Source organism: Physeter macrocephalus, chromosome 10 (assembly GCF_002837175.3).
Source record: "Physeter macrocephalus isolate SW-GA chromosome 10, ASM283717v5, whole genome shotgun sequence".
Taxonomy (NCBI): Eukaryota; Metazoa; Chordata; class Mammalia; order Artiodactyla; family Physeteridae; genus Physeter; species Physeter macrocephalus.
In genome coordinates, this window is record NC_041223.1 from 50,874,469 (window position 1) to 50,895,057 (window position 20,589).

Sequence of the window (20,589 nt, forward strand, 5' to 3'; positions counted from 1 at the left end):
ATTCAGTGCAATCCCTATCAAACTACCACTGGCATTTTTCACAGAACTAGAACAAAAAAAATCACAATTTTTATGGAAACACAAAAGACCCGGAACAGCTAAAGCAATCTTGAAAAAGAAAAACAGAGCTGGGGGAATCAGGCTCCCTGACTTCAGACTATACTACAAAGCTGCAGTAATGAAGACAGTATGGTACTGGCACAAAAACAGAAATATAGATCAATGGAACAGGATAGAAAGCCCAGAGATAAACCCACACACATATGGTCACCTTATCTTTGATAAAGGAGGGAAGGATATACAGTGGAGAAAAGACAGCCTCTTCAATAAGTGGTGCTGGGAAAACTGGACAGCTACATGTAAAAGAATGAAATTAGAATGCTCCCTAACACCATACACAAAAATAAACTCAAAATGGTTCAAGACCTAAATGTAAGGCCAGACACTATAAAACTCTTAGGGGAAAACATAGGCAACACACTCTATGACATAAATCACAGCAAAATTCTTTTTGACCCACCTCCTAGAGGAATGGAAATAAAAACAAAAATAAACAAATGAGACCTAATGAAACTTAAAAGCTTTTGCACAGCAAAGGAAACCATGAACAAGACGAAAAGACAACCCTCAGAATGGGAGAAAATATTTGCAAATGAAGCAACTGACAAAGGATTAATCTCCAAAATATACAAGCAGCTCATGCAGGTCAATATCAAAAAAATAACTGAATCCAAAAATGGGCAGAAGACCTAAATAGACATTTCTCCAAAGAAGATATACAGATTGCCAACAAACACATGAAAGGATTCTCAACATCACTAATCATTAGAGAAATGCAAATCAAAACTACAATAAGATATAATCTCACACCAGTCAGAATGGCCATCATTAAAAAATCTAGAAACAGTAAATGCTGCAGAGGGTGTGGAGAAAAGGGAACCCTCTTGCACTGTTGGTGGGAATGTAAAGTGATACAGCCACTATGGAAAACAGTATGGATATTCCTTAAAAAACTAAAAGTAGAACTACCATATGACCCAGCAATCCCAATACTGGGCACATACCCTGAGAAAACCATAATTGAAAAAGAGTCATGTACCACAATGTTCATTGCAGCTCTATTTACAGTAGCCAGGACATGGAATCAACCTAAGTGTCCATCGACAGATGAATGGATAAAGAAGATGTGGCACATATATCCAATGGAATATTACTCAGCCATAAAAAGAAACGAAACTGAGTTATTTGTAGTGAGGTGAATGGACCTAGAACAAAACAAATTAATAAAAAGAATAATAATCCAACTTAAAATAAACAAAAGAAAAAAAACAAAACAGGGTTTAAATGACTTACTGGCCATTTGTGTATCTTCTTTGGAGAAATATCTGTTCAGATCCTTTTCCCATTTTTAATTTGGATTATTTTTCTTTTGATTGTTGAGTTATGCAAATTCTATATATATTCTGGATCCAAGTCCCAAATCTTATGATTTGCAAAGATTTTCTCTCATTCTGTGGGTTGTTTTTTCCTGGTGGTATCCCTTGAAACATGTTTGTGTATATTATAACATATAATGTATACAATGTATATTGTTATACGTCATGAAATTCTTGAGATAAAAATCATTGCTAATATTTAAAAAAATTTATGGCCATACTTTCAAATATGTCATTTATATCCAAAATTTCTTTTTAAAATAATTGAAACATGTAAGTTACAAGTACATTTCATCTAAAAATATAGAAATATACAGGCAGTTCTTTTATGTTCTTTTATGTAACAGAAATAAAAATATTTAGTTTGAAAATACTGTTAAATTTTAACAGATATTTTAGCATTCCCATTAAAATTGAAAATACAGATACTGGTAAATAACTTAAGATGTGTTTAAGTGTTTTAAAAAATTCTTAATGTACCAACAACTATCAGAATTATTCAGTTTCCTTTAAAATTGTATGGAGAATTGGGGAAGAATTCAGAATCTAAAAGTTGAACTGCTTAATTTGAAATTGTCATGGGGATGTTGAATAGAGGAATTTTCAAAGTTACTTAACCTAGATTTTTTAACTCAGTTAAAGTTCACATAAAATAACATTATGAGTAGAATAATAAATTACAGAATGTAATATCAATATTTTGGGGGTTTTAATTACCATTAAATAGTAAGTTAACAGTAATTTAGAAAGGGTAAAAAACTGAGTCTTTAAACAAAGATCTGTACCATTATCTTTAATTCAGTTATGTTTACAAACATATTGTGCTGACTTACTGTGTTATATAACACTAAGTAATATCAGATGTCATTGTTGGCAGCTGGAAGGGGCTTTGTCACATTGGTCTGTTAACAAATGAGAGAAGTGATAAATGAGAGGAGCTGAAGATAGAAAAATGCTTATTACTTTACATGTTCTTTATATCCTTTACTAAGACAGTTTTGGGAAATCAAACACTAGGTTTCATACTTATGGTTAATAAGTGGGGTAGGAGGGTGGCAAAAATTGATCCATTTTGATTGCAAAAAACAGAGGCCACTTCTGATAGGAGCCAGAGGAACAGAGTGTGGTATTGTGGCAGAGAGATTAGCCTCAAAGGCAGACAGATCTGCATTTTCTGTTCTGGTTCTACTGCTTATTAACCATTTTACCTTGGGCCAGTTATATAATATTTTCTATTTTCTTATGTTTAAAAATGGAATAATAATTCCTATCCCATTAAATTGTTATAAAGCTTAAGTAAAAATTAGTGAAAGCATCTAGCACTATAGTTTACACTCAATAAGTATCTCTCATACTACTCTTTAGTGATAGTGGGAAAAAAACTTTTTTCCTTCTCTGAATTTTATTTTGGTGTTTTTAAGTGTGTTACAAGTCAGGTAGAAGTGGAATTGCTGGGAATGCAGTCATGTTGTGGCTATTGCATAGTCAGCCTCATTGCTCCACTTATTTCATAGACCCAAACATTCATGTTGAGTGAATTTTATTTGTAAGGATGAAAGAGATACTATTTTAGGGAGAAAAATAATTTAAGAATTGTTATGATTATTTAGTACTGACCTTTCTATGGTATAAGGCATTTGTACTAAAAGCCATATTAAATACATTAAAAAATCAGCCAATTTTTTTTTTTTTTTTTTTTTTTTTTTTGTGGTATGCGGGCCTCCCTCCGTTGCGGCCTCTCCCGTTGCAGAGCACAGGCTCTGGACGCGCAGGCCCAGCGGCCATATGGCTCACGGGCCCAGCCGCTCCGCGGCATGCGGGATCCTCCCAGACCGGGGCGCGAACCCGGTTCCCCTGCATCGGCAGGCGGACGCGCAACCACTGCGCCACCAGGGAAGCCCCCAGCCAATTTTTTAATATCAAGAAATCACTCTAAGAGTTAAAAATCTAGTATTTTGGTAAATTTTTTATTTTAACATGCTGCACAATCCAAAAGAAAATGAGCAAATGCGGTTATTTTAAATCCTCATATGTATGATGGGGCTGTGTTAACTTACTGTAGAAACTAATGTACAAGATAGCCTCAGTCTTCAAGAACTTGTAGTTAATTGGAGACCCTTATAGAACAAGATAAAAGATAAGTGATAGACAACTGTACAGATTTCCCAGTACTTGAAAACTTAATTTTCTTTACAATAAGTTTGTTTTAACTTTATAGTCCATGTATCATACTTATAGTCTCTAAAGCATAGAGGGCAATAGCGCATTTAGCCCAGAATGCCACTGATAACTAAGTAATTCCTTCAGTGTTATTGGTATAAGCTAAATAAAAGTAATAAAGGGAGATGGAAAAAAGATTATAGAAAAAAAGAGGAAAATGTAGGTTGGTGGGGGCTGGGGATGGCAAGGAGAGAAAAGGAAATGGTGCATTTGATGGGAAATGTAGCATATGCTTCAGGTGTCATTAGAGCCTTAGAAATCAGAGGTTGCATTAAAACCCATCTAATTGGGAAAATAAAGCACAAAATGATGTGGCATATAGTGATAGAACATTTAAAATATGGTTTCTGATTCATAAGCCACTAACAGTCACGACCTTCTGACTTTTAAACAAATACAGTATATGAATTTGTCCTTATGTTAAATCATCTTAGTAAAATAAAACAATACATTTTGGATTTTTGTTTTAGTGTCTTTGCAAGATATAACTATGAGAAAAGCTTTCCGAAGTTCTACAGTTCAAGATCAGCAGCTTTTCGACCGCAGGACTTTGCCTGTTCCATTACAGGAGACGTACGATGTTTGTGAACAGCCTCCACCTCTCAATATACTCACTCCTTACAGGTCAGTACGCTAATAAGTAAGAAGGCCGGTTATTTATTTCAGACTTCAAGTTCAGATATGTAGCAGTCTACCTTTAAATGCTAAATCCCCAAACTTTTTTTTTTTTTTGTGGTACGCGGGCCTCTCACTGTTGTGGCCTCTCCTGTTGCGGAGCACAGGCTCCGGACGCGCAGGCTCAGTGGCCAGCTCACGGGCCCAGCCGCTCCGCGGCATGTGGGATCTTCCCGGACCAGGGCACGAACCCGAGTCCCCTGCGTTAGCAGGCGGATTCTCAACCACTGAGCCACCAGGGAAACCCCCCCAAACATTTTTTATTTCACTGGTCTGCTGACCAATGCAGAGAACCCTCCTTATCCTCCACCTTTAGAAAACCTTTGCTTTATTCACTAGGTGAGTTCCCAAGGTTTGGGCATACAAAAACCAAGACTTACTCAAAGGAGTTGTTTTGACAGGTGTTTTTAAGAAAAGCCAATGGCAAACATGAATATGAAGAGACAAGGAGTTGTTACTGTCTTTTTTTTTTTTTTGCGGTACGCGGGTCTCTCAGTGCTGTGACCTCTCCCGTTGCGGAGCACAGGCTCCGGACGCGCAGGCTCAGCGGCCATGGCTCATGGACCCAGCCGCTCCGCTGCATGTGGGATCTTCCCGGACCGGAGCACGAACCCGTGTCCCCTGCATAGGCAGGCGGACTCTCAACCACTGCGCCACCAGGGGAGCCCTGTTATTGTCTTTTTAATTTAATTTCTAATTAGATGGAAAAGAAAAAATAAAGAGTTCAAAATCCCACCACATTAATTAAATAAATATTGTTTATTTCTGGTTCTTGTCTACTCTTGATCTTTGCATTAAATTTCTGTGTAATGAATATGTAGTACCTGTTTTTAAAATTTTTTTACTATTTAAAACACTCTGGACTTATTCAGCCTTTCTTTGGAGTCTTTCACATGAATTGTTAAATGGGTGATTTAAGAGGCACAACACGTGTCCTGAATAAAATGGTATTTGGATAGTTATTTGAAACTATTTGTCAGTATGCAAGGCATTGGATATAACTATTACTATTAGAATAACTATTTGGTGATATTTTTTGGATTTGGTAAGATGATAAGTAAATTAGAGTATCGGCAGAAACCCTGTATAGTTTCTCTGTTCTGTTGTACTTTCAGGCTTTTATCTTTGGCAGAATCATTTGTAATTACTGGAATTTCCCACAGGACTTATAGAAAACTTGGCATTCAGCAGAAGTTAGGGATGAAAATTGTCCAGTTGTACCCTTAAATTATTAATAACAACTCTGAAAAACTTCTGGTTTTCCATTTTCCTTAGTTTCCTGTCTGATTTGTGAGAAATGTTCTATCGGTGCATATTCTCATTTATTTTGCCGATATTTTTACACATGCTATATTTTGTTAATGTAAGAGGAAACAATTTTAGTAAAATTACTTCCTTTTGCCTCTCTAAGTCTTACTAATGTATATTTTAATTGATATTTTATACTTCAGAGATGATGGTAAAGAAGGTTTGAAGTTTTATACCAATCCTTCATATTTCTTTGATCTATGGAAAGAAAAAATGTTACAAGATACAGAGGATAAGAGGAAGGAAAAGAGGAAGCAGAAGGTATTACAAGAAATTCAAAAAATTGAAGTTAGTTTTTATGTATTTGTTATTTGTTGCATATGTGGAACTTTATTAATTCTGTACTTTGACAGTTTTATTTTATTTGGTTCATATGGTCAAATACTGAAGTCTTTATAACCACGCAGAAAGATCACAGTCTAATGGGGAGCAAATGAACAATTAGGTTATTATAATATGGTGTGGTAAGTGAGCAAATGAACAATTAGGTTATTATATTATGGTGTGGTAAGTGCCCACCTAACAGAGAGGTATGCATGGAGGGTTTGAGTAGCACAAAATAGCACCTGCTTTAGGGAGGACGGGGCTGATAAACACTTCAACAAAGCTAATAATGAATCTTGAAGAACAAATAAGAATTAAGTGGACAAGGGAAGGGAAAGGCATTCTGCTAAAGCGGAGCAAAGGAATATTGTACTGATATTGGTAAAGTAGATTAAGTTAATATTTTCTTACCACAGAGCATATCCTAAATGGAAAGCTTATAACAGTCTCACTAAATTCCTGTTACCTGTCTGCTGTATTATCATTTTCTGCTTTCTAATAAAATTCACTTGGATCTGTTTTATTCCATGTTAATGATAACTAGAAATATAGAAGGAGGAAGCAAAGTTGGATTTAGGCAGAATTATGAAGGTGGCAGGGTTTGTCTTTATCATCCCTCTGTTTCTCCTATAGCTATCTCTGCTCTCCCCGCTCTTCCCCAAAATGCCTACATGTTATTATTTTCTGCACTAGACAGTGTACCAGTGTTCTAGCCAGAGTTTGCAGACTGGTGACTGGTAGCCCAGACTATGCTTGCAAGCAGTTTTGTTTGACAAACACAGTGGTTTTTAAATTTTTGAACTGGAATGCCTTAGATGGACATACCCATCTAGTTCAGTGCAGGCCTCATCTTATAACTGACTCTTTTTATTCACGTATGTTACCTGCTTGGCCCCTTTGGTTTCTTTCTATACTTCTTCTCCCACAGTTGGAATCACTTTTTGTTTTATTTTTCAAATACCCTATTTTCTGTTGAGTGACAGTTATTATGGTTTAATTGGGTAATTGGATTTTTTTCTAATGTATTGGCTAGCTAATTAGTCATTTCTCAGATAACATAACCTTAGTAAATTTTCAGGTTTTGGCTAGAGGTAGGCAGTGCCATTAATTGTAGAAATTACACTCATTATAGCAAAAACTAATAATGTGGGAGCAGAGTTGATGAATCTTTTTTCATCTGAAAGGACTTTCTGACCTCAAGTTTTATTACATAGACATACTATTTTTATCTGATACATCAATTTCATTTAAAGATTAAAAAAACATTCGAAAGTGGGATTACGAGCAAACTAGCTAAGATTTAACTCTGAATGCACAAATGAACTGTATCTGTGTTACTTTTACTATATTATGATGACATTGTCTTTTTCAATACTGATGTTAGAATTCTATTTTCATTGTTATAACCTCTTTTTAAAAACGTAGTACTTCAGCATTTGGCTTTGTTTCAATACATCTGTTATAGCAGAAAAATCTAGATCGTCCTCATGAACCAGAAAAAGTGCCAAGAGCACCTCATGACAGGCGGAGAGAATGGCAGAAGCTGGCCCAAGGTCCAGAGCTGGCTGAAGATGATGCTAATCTCTTACATAAGCATATTGAAGTTGCTAATGGCCCAGCCTCTCATTTTGAAACAAGGTTTATTTTCTTTTGTTTTTTTAAACAAAATTAATGGTAAAACACTGGCTTTATTTCTAATATCTATATGTCTAAGTCTTAGGTCCTGAACTATTGAATTGACAGACCCTGTTCTATAAGTATTGAGTTGATTTTGAAACCCTGACCATTGTGAGCCTACTGAAGTCTGATCTTGGGCAGATCATTTTTGTACCCTGACTTCAGTTTTCTCATCTGTAGAAAGAAGTGGTTGGAGTAGATGATCTTCGGTGTTGTTTTAACTTTCATATGAGGTCTCAGCTCCCTCTCAGTAGTTCAGGCAGAGTCTGTTAGAATTTCTGTAGAAAGTCTGTAGAGTAATGGGGTCTGGATTTGTTTTTTGAAGTATTATTGATTCACTGCATATAAAATAGGAGTTGGAAGGGGGTTATATTTTGTTCCTTTTTCTTTCCCCTGACTTCCTTTCTATGCCACATCTTCCACCTCAGATATATCAGGACTTTCAAAACAAAATTACTCATCCCCTTTTGCAGAAATATGCAATAGGTCCTTTTCCTTTCTCAGTGGCCAGGGGCCCTATCTAACTAATATGCAACCCTAACAAACATTATACTAGCATCTCTGTGAAGAGATTTGTGTACAGTTGATTATAGTTATTATTATATGTTTTATAGTTATTGATTTTTGAATGGAAGAGAACTTAAGACTTTCTTTCAAATAATACATGTAAATTATTGGGTCATAAGTGTAAATTATTTTGGCCTATTTTAGGAGTAATATACATATAAGGTACTATCTATATGCAGTACTGAAAGAAAGAGACTGAAAGGATTGATATTTTTTTTAATTAATAATCTGTAGACAGACATTTATTTCTAATCACTGTTAAGTAATTGAGGTATTGAGCTGACCCAGTTGTGTAAATATACTAATTTCTAACTTGCTTTGTACATATCTTTTAAATCCAGCTTTGTCTCCAGCATGCACTACAGTCAGTAAATATTTATAAGTCTTCACATGCTCAAGGTATCTAAAATTTTGCTTAAATCTGACTTAAGTCACATGTTATTATGTTACTCAGCTATTTTCTGAGTACCCTAGCACCTTTGAAAACAGTAAAAAGACAAAAACAATGTAGTTAGCCATGTCTGTGCTACTAGTATCAGGGAGACCTATCTCCCTTGGGCACCAGACACTTGGAAGTCATTTAGGTTTAAAAGAACAGCAGGATATTCTGGTGGTAGAAAATTCCAGTTTTCATATTCTAGCTTGTTGTCATTGGCATCTTATTGTAAAGAAAAAAATTAAATAGAGGCAGATAGCTTTGAACACAATTGGCTGAAAGTTAGTTTCTTTTCTTGTTTATCAGATTATGAAAGTAATAGTTTTCACCCTTGTGAATTGAATTAGTATTATATTATGAAATAATAAAATAACTGAAGGTCATCATAATAACCTGAATCAGCAAGGAAAGGTTGCATTGTGAGCAGCATTCTGTGTTTTAAAAGCAGGGTGAATGTAATACATTTCTGAAAGAAGTTTCTTAAAGTAGTTAAAATATTGGCATTCAAAGGATAAACCTTCAATATCTCATGTAGAACATTTTACTTCACCAATAATTCAAGAAAAATACACTGATACTGTATGTATTTTTTTAGACCGCAGACATATGTGGATCATATGGATGGATCTTACTCGCTTTCTGCCTTGCCGTTTAGTCAGATGAGTGAGCTTCTGACGAGAGCTGAGGAAAGGGTCTTAGTCAGACCACATGAACCACCTCCACCTCCACCAGTGCATGGAGCAGGAGATGCAAAACCCATACCCACCTGTATCAGGTATGTCAGAACAAGCACATGATGTTTCATCTCAGATGTTGGTGACCTTTTTCTTTAAAGGCCCATATAATAAATGTTTTCGGCTTTAGGACATATGGCTTCTGTCACAACTACTCAACTCTGCCATTGTTGAATGAAAGCAGCCGTGGACAATACATAAACAAATGAATATGTTTGTGTTTCAGCAAAACTTTATTTACCAAGAACAGGGATCAGGTCAGATTTGGCCCGTAATTTGCCAGCCTCTCGTAAGAGCTGACACATTCTCTTGGGAAATTTTAAATAATGATAACTTAAAGATTAAAGTGTGTTTCATTTTATTATAGCTTTGTTATCAAGCACATGATCTGCAGTATATTAATAAAAATTAAGAATTTTTGGTATGTGGTTAGGGACAAAGAAGTGTGAACCAAAGACTTGATTATAAATGTTAATTTGATATTAGGGGAAATACTCTAAGAATTTGAGAGAGAATAGGCAATTGCTCATAATAATCTTTTAGTAAAGCTTTTTGAAGTTTCATTTTGTCCACTGTTATCCACATTATAAATTTTTTTCATAGAGAAATAGAGATCAGCTTTACAATTTTCAGTTTAAAAGATCAATCTTATATCGCTGACTCATTTGATGTTCCATCCTCAGCAAGGAAGAGGGCCATAAATTTCCTTTTGTGGTTTGTAATTAGTTGTCATTGATTTAACTGAAATGACATATAATGAGTCTTAATAGCTTCAATACAAATACAGTATTGTTTTGGCCACAGGTATAGCAATACAAATGTTGTAATATGATAAATGTTGAGTCATTATGAAGACTCATATCACAGTGTAAAATTGAGCATTTTATCAAAGGAAGCATAAAATGCTCGTGTGGATATGAAAGTTGCATGAGAGGATGAGATCATTTAGAATATTATAAGTCAAAGCACCACGTATTGATTTTCTTGTTAGTGTACTTTTAGTTCTCATTTCATTCTAAATATTGCTGAAGAATTTTTAATTTTTACCTGGACCTTTTTTTTTTTTTTTTTTTTTTTTTTGCGGTACATGGTCCTCTCACTGTCGTGGCCTCTCCCGTTGCGGAGCACAGGCTCCGGACGCGCAGGCTCAGCGGCCATGGCTCACGGGCCCTGCCGCTCCGCGGCATGTGGGATCTTCCCGGACCGGGGCACGAACCCGTGTCCCCTGCATCGTCAGGCGGACTCTCAACCACTGCGCCACCAGGGAAGCCCTGGAATTTTTAATTTTTATAGGAACATGTTAATGCCTCTACCTTGATATAATTACTGGTAGCCATTTATGTTTTGTGTGGTTAGTTTTTTCTCTTTAAATAACTTGCTGGATCTCTTTATCATTTCAGTTCTGCTACAGGTTTGATAGAAAATCGTCCTCAGTCACCAGCTACAGGCAGGACACCTGTGTTTGTGAGCGCCACCCCCCCACCTCCTCCACCACCTCTTCCATCTGCCTTGTCAACTTCTTCATTAAGATCTTCAATGACTTCGACTCCCCCCCCACCAGTACCTCCCCCACCTCCACCTCCAGCCACTGCTTTGCAAGCTCCAGCAGTACCACCGCCTCCAGCTCCTCTTCAGATTGCCCCTGGAGTTCTTCACCCAGCTCCTCCTCCAATTGCACCTCCTCTAGTACAGCCCTCTCCACCGGTAGCTAGAGCTGCCCCAGTATGCGAGACTGTACCAGTTCACCCACTCCCACAAGGAGAAGTCCAGGGGCTGCCTCCGCCCCCACCACCGCCTCCTCTGCCTCCACCTGGCATTCGACCATCATCACCTGTCTCAGTTGCAGCTCTTGCTCATCCTCCCTCTGGGCTACATCCAACTCCATCTACTGCCCCAGGTCCCCATGTTCCATTAATGCCTCCATCTCCTCCATCACAAGTTATACCTGCGTCTGAGCCAAAGCGTCATCCATCAACCCTACCTGTAATCAGTGATGCCAGAAGTGTACTTCTGGAAGCAATACGAAAAGGTAATTTTCTCAAGAGCCGTTAAAAGCATTGCAATGGTAGCATTAGAACCTTTCTAAATATTGGAGACAATAATGTTTTCTTCATTTATAAAAGTTTAGATGCTCATGTTTTTGTACAAGTGGTCTTTGGAAAGTAAAGCTATGTTCAATTTATATTTTAAGTCTTTTTCAAGAAAATATGTCACATTAATCATTTTATTTTCATCCTTAGTAGGTATTCTTAAAATGTTTATTGAATGAATGAGAAATTTAAAGTATCAGACTTAAATGTTATAGAAAATTTAGTTAAAACCCTTTGTAAATATTATATTCAATATATATATTAACTCCTTTTAAAATGGTATTTTCTTCAGTGTTAAGGCTGTCCATTTGGTATGTAAGTGACACTTGCTTTACCAATACCTTTAAAGGATTAAGGTTCCTACCTTAGTAACAAAGGAACAACCTGTCACATTCATTTATTTATTCAGCCAACATTTCCTACTAATATGCCAGGCACTAACAGTATAGAGTGAATAATAGTGCCTTTCCCTCAAGTACTGGGGAGAACAAAGCCACAGAAAATATGCTCAACCATGTTTAATTTATTTGACTGTAGAGATAACAAACAAAAGATGTATCACCTGGTTAACTTTAGGAGGTGGTGAGTAGGGAAGCACAATAGACCATAATGGCTAAATAAACTATAGACATCCACTGGGATATGTGGTAAGTTTCATCAAATCTTCAAATTCTTTTTAATAGATCTTGCTTTTTATTTTCCTGTTAGTATTTCTCATGTGTATTTGAATTTATTAGATTAATAATATCTAGTATTTTGTATTTTGGTTTACAATGAATGGTTTGGATTTACTATATCAGGTATTCAGCTACGAAAAGTCGAAGAGCAGCGTGAACAGGAAGCTAAACACGAACGCATTGAAAATGATGTTGCCACCATCCTGTCCCGCCGTATTGCTGTGGAATACAGTGATTCAGAAGATGATTCAGAATTTGATGAAGTAGATTGGTTGGAGTAAGAAAAAATGCATTGATAAATATTACAAAACCGAATGCAAATGTCCTTTGTGGTGCTTGTTCTTTGAAAATGTTTGGTCATTCCAGTGTTTTGCTTTCTTTTCCTTAAGGTAGATAACCCTTTTCCTCCATAATTTTTGATTTCTAAGAAAAATATTAGTATACATTTCAAACTAAATGTTTTACAGTGGCTTATCTTTTTTTATTTTTCCTTGAAAAGGCATCATTTGGTCAAATAAACCACTAAGTATTAAGCATGGACAGCTGTTGTTAGAGTAGCTGATTCCGTTTTTTGATATATCTTAATTGTGCACTTTGTGAATTTTAATTTAAAGAGAGCAACTGAGATTAAAAATCTTGAGGGCAGCTGTATCTGTTAATGAGCCTTATTCCATTTCCTGACGTTTTAAAAGAAGAAACACTACCTTTATATGAATACACTCAGAAAGTACATTTAGCTTGTAGTATTGAATTCTCTTAAAGGAATGCTTGAATTTTTAATTATTGTTTTATTGTTTTAAAATACTTGCCTTATTTGAATGTTTAGCAGTATCCCCTTCCTACTTATATATTGTGTGGTACAATTTTGCTTGCCTATAAGAGTTCAAAAAATTTCCATGTGAAATACTCTGACATAAACCATGTAACTTACATAACTGTTAAGAATAACAGTCTGATTTAATAAATGGTTCATTTTAAAGGTTCATGGGTGTTACCTCTTTGAATAAAACTTTCTGATAGTTTATCAAATAATATAAAGTAGTCTCTAAATAGTCAATGAAAAATTCAAAAACTACTTAAGCTGTATAATTTCCTCTTAATTGTACAGACTCATATTGTCTAGTGTATAAGGTAGCTTTTATGTCATTTTTTTCCTAAAGTCAAAAGTCAGTATTTTTCAACTCCTTATGCTCTTAAATTAAAATCTCAACTTGCTCTCTAATTTCAGCACATCTTGATTTCAGTTTAACAGCATTCTTGAAATTATGTTTTGCAATGATAAAATTAGTTGTTAATGTTTACACAGTCCAGATTCAGGGATGGACAAGAAGCAGCATCAATATCAGATTATTTAGTATGAAGAAAAGACTAAATGAGGCTTTGGTAGTTTGACTATAAGAGTGACTGTAATCTTCACCCTTGCTTCTATCCCATCAGTAGAGGGATCCCTCTATCCCAGCTACTCCCATCAAAAGATGGGTTCTGTTACCACCCCCTTTGAGCGTCCTGAGACTTGTTTTGGCCAAAAGCATGTGGAAAAAGTAAGCTCAGCCTAGCCTGCTAGAAGTTCAGAAACCTTATGCAGAGAACTATCCCAAGTGAGGCCAACTTAGACGAGCCAATTGCAAGCTCACCTGCTGGCTGACTGTAGACAGATGAGCAAGCCTAGCTAAAATTAGCCCAGCCCAGAAGAACTGTTCAGCTGACCTATAAATTCATGAGTAAAAATAAATGTTTATTGTCTTACACCTAAGTTTTGAGGTGGATTATTTCGCATAGCACTGTGGCAATAGATAGCTGAAACGTGAGGTCATTGGTAACCTGCTAATTTGAGGGGGTTTTAGGTAGCTAACTAATGATCTGTAATCCTTGTAGAAGAGGAATGATGAACTAAGTCCTCCAGTAGCAATACGGTTTGGACATAAAAAACATTTCCCAATGGCTTTACAAAAAGATTTGCTCTTTTAGGTAGATTTGCCTAGACCTAGAACAAGAGATTAAATAGCCATTTGAGTTTCCTTCCCACCTTACAAAACTGTATATTGTTGAACTTAACTCAAGAAAATATGCCACAATTTAAATTTTGTCTTTCCAAAGGTGTTTATGATCAAAAGGCAGTAGCTAGTAGATAGTTTTTGTAAAGCTCAATTGTGGCCAGGTAACTAAAAAGGGAATGATACTGGTATTGGTGCAGTTAAGGGAGATACAAAAGGAAATGGTTGAAGATTTCTTTTTGTCTTTTTTTTTTTTTAATTGGAGCATAGTTGATTAACAATGTTGTGTTAGTTTCAGGTGTACAGCAAAGTGATTCAGTTTTACACATACATGTATCTATTCTTTTTCAAATTCTTTTCCCATTTAGGTTATTGCAGACTATTGAGCAGCGTTCCCATTGCTATACAGTAGGTCCTTGCTGGTTATCTATTTTAAATATAGCAGTGTGTACCTGTCAGTCCCAAACTTAATAATAGAAGTGGATCTGTTGTAAAGCCTGGCAGTGTATATCCTAAATAGTTTATGATAGTTTTTTTGGTTTGTTTTTCAGAACATTCCTAGAAGATAAGAAAGTGCCCACAGGCTGAAGAGGCCATACATGTAGTATTTATTTATTTATTTATTTATTTTTTGCGGTACGCGGGCCTCTCACTGCTGTGGCCTCTCCCTTTGCGGAGCACAGGCTCCGGTCGCGCAGGCCCAGCGGCCATGGCTCACGGGCCCAGCCGCTCCGCGGCACGTGGGATCCTCCCGGACCGGGGCACGAACCCGCGTCCCCTGCATTGGCAGGCAGACTCCCAACCACTGCGCCACCAGGGAAGCCCCATACATGTAGTATTTATTTTTAAATCAAAATAACTTTTCAGTGTAGTATTCAAGTTACCTTGCTGAGAGACTTTTGGAGCAAATCATTCAGTAGTTAATTTTAATACCCTAAGAAGAATGAAAGTTACTGGGTAATAACTATTTTCTTTCTTATTGAATTATGTTACTGTTCCACAAGGTCGTGCATAAGCATAGAGTCAGAAAAAATTAATTACATATTGTGGAGAAATAATTGGCTTCACTCGTTATGGCTGAAGTCACCCATTTACCTCCATATTACTAAATCCAACAAACACTCTTTAGTTCTTAATTTATTTGATCTTTATTTTCTGCATATACTCTACCTCCTTGAAACTGTCAGTCCCTCTGACATTCTTTTTTTGTTTTTGTAACACTGTTCCTTCCCCTTCCCAATAATGGTGGGACAAAAGAAGGGGAGGAAAATACTTAGCAGCAGTGGAATTTGGGATGAAATTCAGTCATTATGGAGGGAAAAGAAGTGTCTATAACTTTTCTTAAGTAAGGGATATTTGTAAGCTGCAGATTTATAAGGTGTTTTAAGATATATCTACTACTTTTCATAATTTATAATCTATTTGGGCAGATGAGATGACTTCTGGAGCATTTTCATATTATAAATATGTATTAAACATAAATAAGAAAAATGTTCATTTCAGTTGTGTTCTGTAAATTATGAGACACTACCCTTTATTTCCACTTTTAAAAAGCCCTACCCTTTTTCTTCAGCAACAATCTCACATCAATATTTTCATGAAGTCGTCTCAGATCACCACAGCTACAGTTCATATTCCTTTTCAGTTTCTCTAATTCTTTTATGGGCTTTCTTCAAGTAATACTTAAGCCATTTTGCATCATGGTTATTAACTACTCGAGCTTGCCAAATCGGTTACTCACAAGACAGCAGCGGCCTTGTCTTTTTTTTTTTTTTTTGGCCTTGTCTTAAACAGGCAACTCACAATATCTCTTCTTGTAAACGGGTTCGGAAATATCTTTTTGTTCTGTCCACTAAGGCTCTTAAAATCATATCTTCCTAGACACTGCTCCTGCTTAAAAAAATTTCCCCTGCTGATCTCAGTAATAGAGTTGACATAAAACTAGTCCTAGCTTCATCAAAACTCTGTGTATGCACGAACACGTGCGTGTGTGTGTGTGTGTGTGTGTGTGTGTGTAATTTAAGAAATGGAAAGCATAGAATCGCCCCTTCTGGCCAAAAGGTGAAAGTTATTAATATTTCTGAAGTAATTTATTAAGGCAGGGAGCAAAATTGAGGAAATGTTTTAATTTAATGGGAATTCTCATGAATGACTTTCAAAACATAGCTTTGACTTTGACTTTGACTTTAGTAAACATACCGCTGCTGGGTTTTTTGTTGGTTTTCACTCTACTACATTTATCTTGACCCCATCTTTTTTATTTTCTGAAAACTACCTCCCTAAACTGAAGCAAGCATAAATTATTTAAAGCTCCTAAACAGTCCAATTCCTTTTGGAATTGGATAAATAGTCCAAAATTCCTTTTGGAATTCATGATCTCTATGTTAACTACTTAATAAATAAGTGCAAATAAACCAATGCAGGACATTAATCATGCAATATCAGGATTTAAAGGTGGCTTTGCTGCATTGAACTAATGAAAATGAAATATCAAATTATGGTATTTCTAAATTGTGTCATATAACTGTAATTAATAGAAATCATCTTACTGAAGCCAAACAGAAGGCATAGAACCCTTATAATACACATGGAAGCAAACATAATGTCCATCGACAGATAAGTAAATCTATGTGTTGTCGGGTACGTGTGTGTGTGTGTGTGTGTGTGTGTGTGTGTGTAATTTAAGAAATGGAAAGCATAGAATCGCCCCTTCTGGCCAAAAGGTGAAAGTTATTAATATTTCTGAAGTAATTTATTAAGGCAGGGAGCAAAATTGAGGAAATGTTTTAATTTAATGGGAATTCTCATGAATGACTTTCAAAACATAGCTTTGACTTTGACTTTGACTTTAGTAAACATACCGCTGCTGGGTTTTTTGTTGGTTTTCACTCTACTACATTTATCTTGACCCCATCTTTTTTATTTTCTGAAAACTACCTCCCTAAACTGAAGCAAGCATAAATTATTTAAAGCTCCTAAACAGTCCAATTCCTTTTGGAATTGGATAAATAGTCCAAAATTCCTTTTGGAATTCATGATCTCTATGTTAACTACTTAATAAATAAGTGCAAATAAACCAATGCAGGACATTAATCATGCAATATCAGGATTTAAAGGTGGCTTTGCTGCATTGAACTAATGAAAATGAAATATCAAATTATGGTATTTCTAAATTGTGTCATATAACTGTAATTAATAGAAATCATCTTACTGAAGCCAAACAGAAGGCATAGAACCCTTATAATACAAAGAATAAGTCTTTTCATCCCTTTATTCATTGCTGTACTAAGAACAAATTTATTTATGTTCTCCATGACTTGGCTGTAGAATGCATCAGTAATCTCTGTTGCTTTTCAAGTCTGACAGCCAGGCTCTGAATAAAGAATGAATACCAGCCCTGAATGAACATTTCAGGCACTTTTTTTTTTTACAGACTAGTTATCAATATCTTTTCTCATTATTGTAAGGCCAGCTGCCCTGACTTTTTTTCTTTAGAAAAAAAAATTTTAAAGACAACTGAGCATGCATTGAAGTCATTTTTCTCAGGATATTTATACTCTCTTCTTTTTGCTATAATAGATAAATTTGTTTAGTGATAATGATTTTGAATATTTTATAGTCTATATAAATATGTTCCTTGTGTATGTGTCTGTGTAATACTCAAAGACTTCTTGATAAATTTCTTATTTATCCATCCTGCCTTTAGGCTAGCTGTTTCAATACTACTCTCTTGATATAGGACATTGATGTCTCCAAGAGTAATAAAATTACAGCTTTCTGGCCTGGAAGCAATACAAAAGACACAAGAGTCATCAAATCACAATCTGTCTTCTATTGTAACAGCTTCCAATATTACTTAAAAGTATCTATTTCATTCTTACCTATGAAAGCCATGAAATGTTATACTTGACTTTAAAGAAAACCTATAGCAACTTTTTATCTAGACCACACCAGATAAAGGAGCACATCTATTATTAATGATTTGTTTTTCTTTTTCTTTTTACATTTATTATATTTCTATTTATTCAGCAAAAATTTTTGATGCCTGCAGTTACTCTGCTGGGTATTAGGGATACAACATTGAATAGACAGAGTCCTACTTTCTGAGCATACAGATAAATTAACAAAGAACAATGAATGTTATGTTAGGGAAGCTCCTAGCACAGACACCAAACCTAGTCTAGGAAGTCAGGAAAGGCCTCCAAAAGGAAATAATATTTAAAGTTTGAGGTGGCCTAGGCAGGCGAATGTTGAAGTGAGGGTGGACAGTCTCCCAGGCAAAGGAAATAGGTGTGTGCATGTCTGGAAATGCTTGATGCAAAGCATACAAGGAGTGGAGTAACTAGAAATAAATTAGAAAGGTAAGCAAGAGCAAACCATGAGAAGGTCTTAGGAGCTAAGAAGGTAATAGGTAATATTACCTTGAGAAGGTAATAGGATCTCCTGTTAAGGAGCTTGCATTATATTCTGTGGGCAGTAAAATTGAGGAAGTGACATCAGAGTAGCATTTTGGAAAGATGATTGGCAGCTGCAAAGTGTTAAATGAGTTAGAAATACACTTGGAGGCCGAGACCAGTTAGGCAGGTACAGTACATGACATAATAATTGGGGATGATGGTAACAGAGGAGATAGTTAATGAAATAGGTTCAGGAGATATTTAGGATGTGGAATGCACTTGACTTGGTAATTGGAGAGGAAGGAGTCAAGGATAATTTCCAGAGTCCTAGCTTACTGATATAAGGACCATTAAGAGGAAGAGCAGGTCTGGGAGGATGAGTAATGCAGTTTGGGACATAAAGCAGGGAAGGGATTACTGACATGATTGGAGGGAGGGATTAATCTTACATTCATAAAAGGAAACCTTGCCTGCAGGAAGGAGAAAAGGATGAATGTGTAAAAAAGATTTGAAGTTCTGGTGCCAAAAAAGTTGAGAAAGTTTCCTTCTAACGGCATCTGTTTTCTCTTTGAAGTAGATGACAACACTGCTCAGGGTAAATGGGGAGCAGGAGAAGTGACAACAGTTTTAAGCAAAGTAGAGAAGGTTTGAAGTAGTCATGTGAAAAATGGGAGAGAGCTTTCCAGGGAAATAGGAAATTGTCATGCGATATTGTAAACATTGTTGAGATTGGTGACCATGAATTTATAGTGGTTCCAGTCTGCAATATTTGATTTTTTTCCCCAGCAGTCTAAAGACAATTGTCAAAAAGAGACAGTTGGATTTATCTAGAGTTGGGTTTTGACTGTATTGTGAGATGGAAGAACCATCTCCTTAGTATCTTAATCCCATGCTTAAACTTCCATGTTGAAGTTCTTCTCATCTAATTTACCATAATACTAGTTTGATCTCCTTTTCTCATTAAGTATACTCTAGTAGGCTCTCCTTGATTGTCAAATCATGCAGACGAATCTTCTGTCTTTAAGACTTTACATTCCACCACCCTTAGGCTCACCACCATCTTGGTTTTCTTTCTACCTCAGTTTATTATGCAGTTTCTCCTTTTTATCCTGTTATATCTGCAGAATCTCTGCTCTATTCCCATTTTAACATGCTCAGCTACCCTTTATTCTGTTATCTTTCAGATCTAGAAATCTTCTTCTAAGGATTTTGTCAAAGATAATTCTGTCGTGGAGGTTCTAATTCAAAACAAAGCAGCAACAAGGCAGGAGGCTTTGGGGAATTTGACTTTTTATCTACCCCTTTCATGTCTATATTATCTCTTCCGCCTCATTTACTTTGTTGGTAAGAATTCATTTTCTTTTGAAGACACTCAGCTCAAAAAATAAGTACTATGTGTGATGTGATTCTATTAATTTTGTTTTTTAGAGAGTATGAAAATGAGGCCAGGGCTTCCCTGGTAGCGCAGTGGTTGAGAGTCCGCCTGCCGATGCAGGGGACACGGGTTCGTGCCCCAGTCTGGGAGGATCCCGCGTGCTGCAGAGCGGCTGGGCTCGTGAGCCATGGCCACTGAGCCTGCGCGTCCGGAGCCTGTGCTCCGCAACGGGAGAGGCCGCAACAGTGAGAGGCCCACGTACCGCAAAAAAAAAAATAAATTAAATAAAAATAAAATAAAATGAGGCCATATTTTTAGATTTGATTCCTGGATTGGTTAATTTTCCACAACTGTTTGGCAATGAATTTTTTTTTACCCTTAGCCAACCATCTTAGAAATGTCTGGCATAGGGTCTCGGTAAAAGAATCTGAATAATTCAATGTGAACTACTTACCATTGTCAATAAAATAACTCAAAGATAAGGGTATACTAAGCAAGTACTAATCCTTTCATCTTTTTTTTTTTAACATCCTTATTGGAGTATAATTGCTTTAAAATGGTGTGTTAGTTTCTGCTTTACAACAAAGTGAATCAGTTATACATATACATATGTTCCCATATCTCTTCCCTCTTACGTCTCCCTCCCTCCCACCCTCCCGATCCCACCCCTCTAGGTGGT

General features: G+C 36.1%; 1 protein-coding gene across 7 annotated transcripts in view; it reads left to right on the forward strand.

The window, feature by feature from the left end:
• WASF1 (WASP family member 1) overlaps positions 1–20,589 on the forward strand; it is a 296,489-nt gene that overhangs the window by 96,837 nt on the left and 179,063 nt on the right. For 5 of the 7 annotated variants that reach the window (XM_028494551.2, XM_028494554.2, XM_028494552.2 and 2 more), the window contains 6 exons: positions 4,127–4,280; positions 5,783–5,900; positions 7,429–7,601; positions 9,239–9,418; positions 10,778–11,406; positions 12,268–12,421. In XM_028494551.2, the coding sequence (XP_028350352.1) occupies positions 4,127–4,280; positions 5,783–5,900; positions 7,429–7,601; positions 9,239–9,418; positions 10,778–11,406; positions 12,268–12,421 (1,408 nt within the window). Of the gene's footprint in view, positions 1–4,126; positions 4,281–5,782; positions 5,901–7,428; positions 7,602–9,238; positions 9,419–10,777; positions 11,407–12,267; positions 13,128–20,589 lie in introns of those variants that run through there. The other 2 variants (XM_024115540.3, XM_028494555.2) reach the window with 2 other exon arrangements.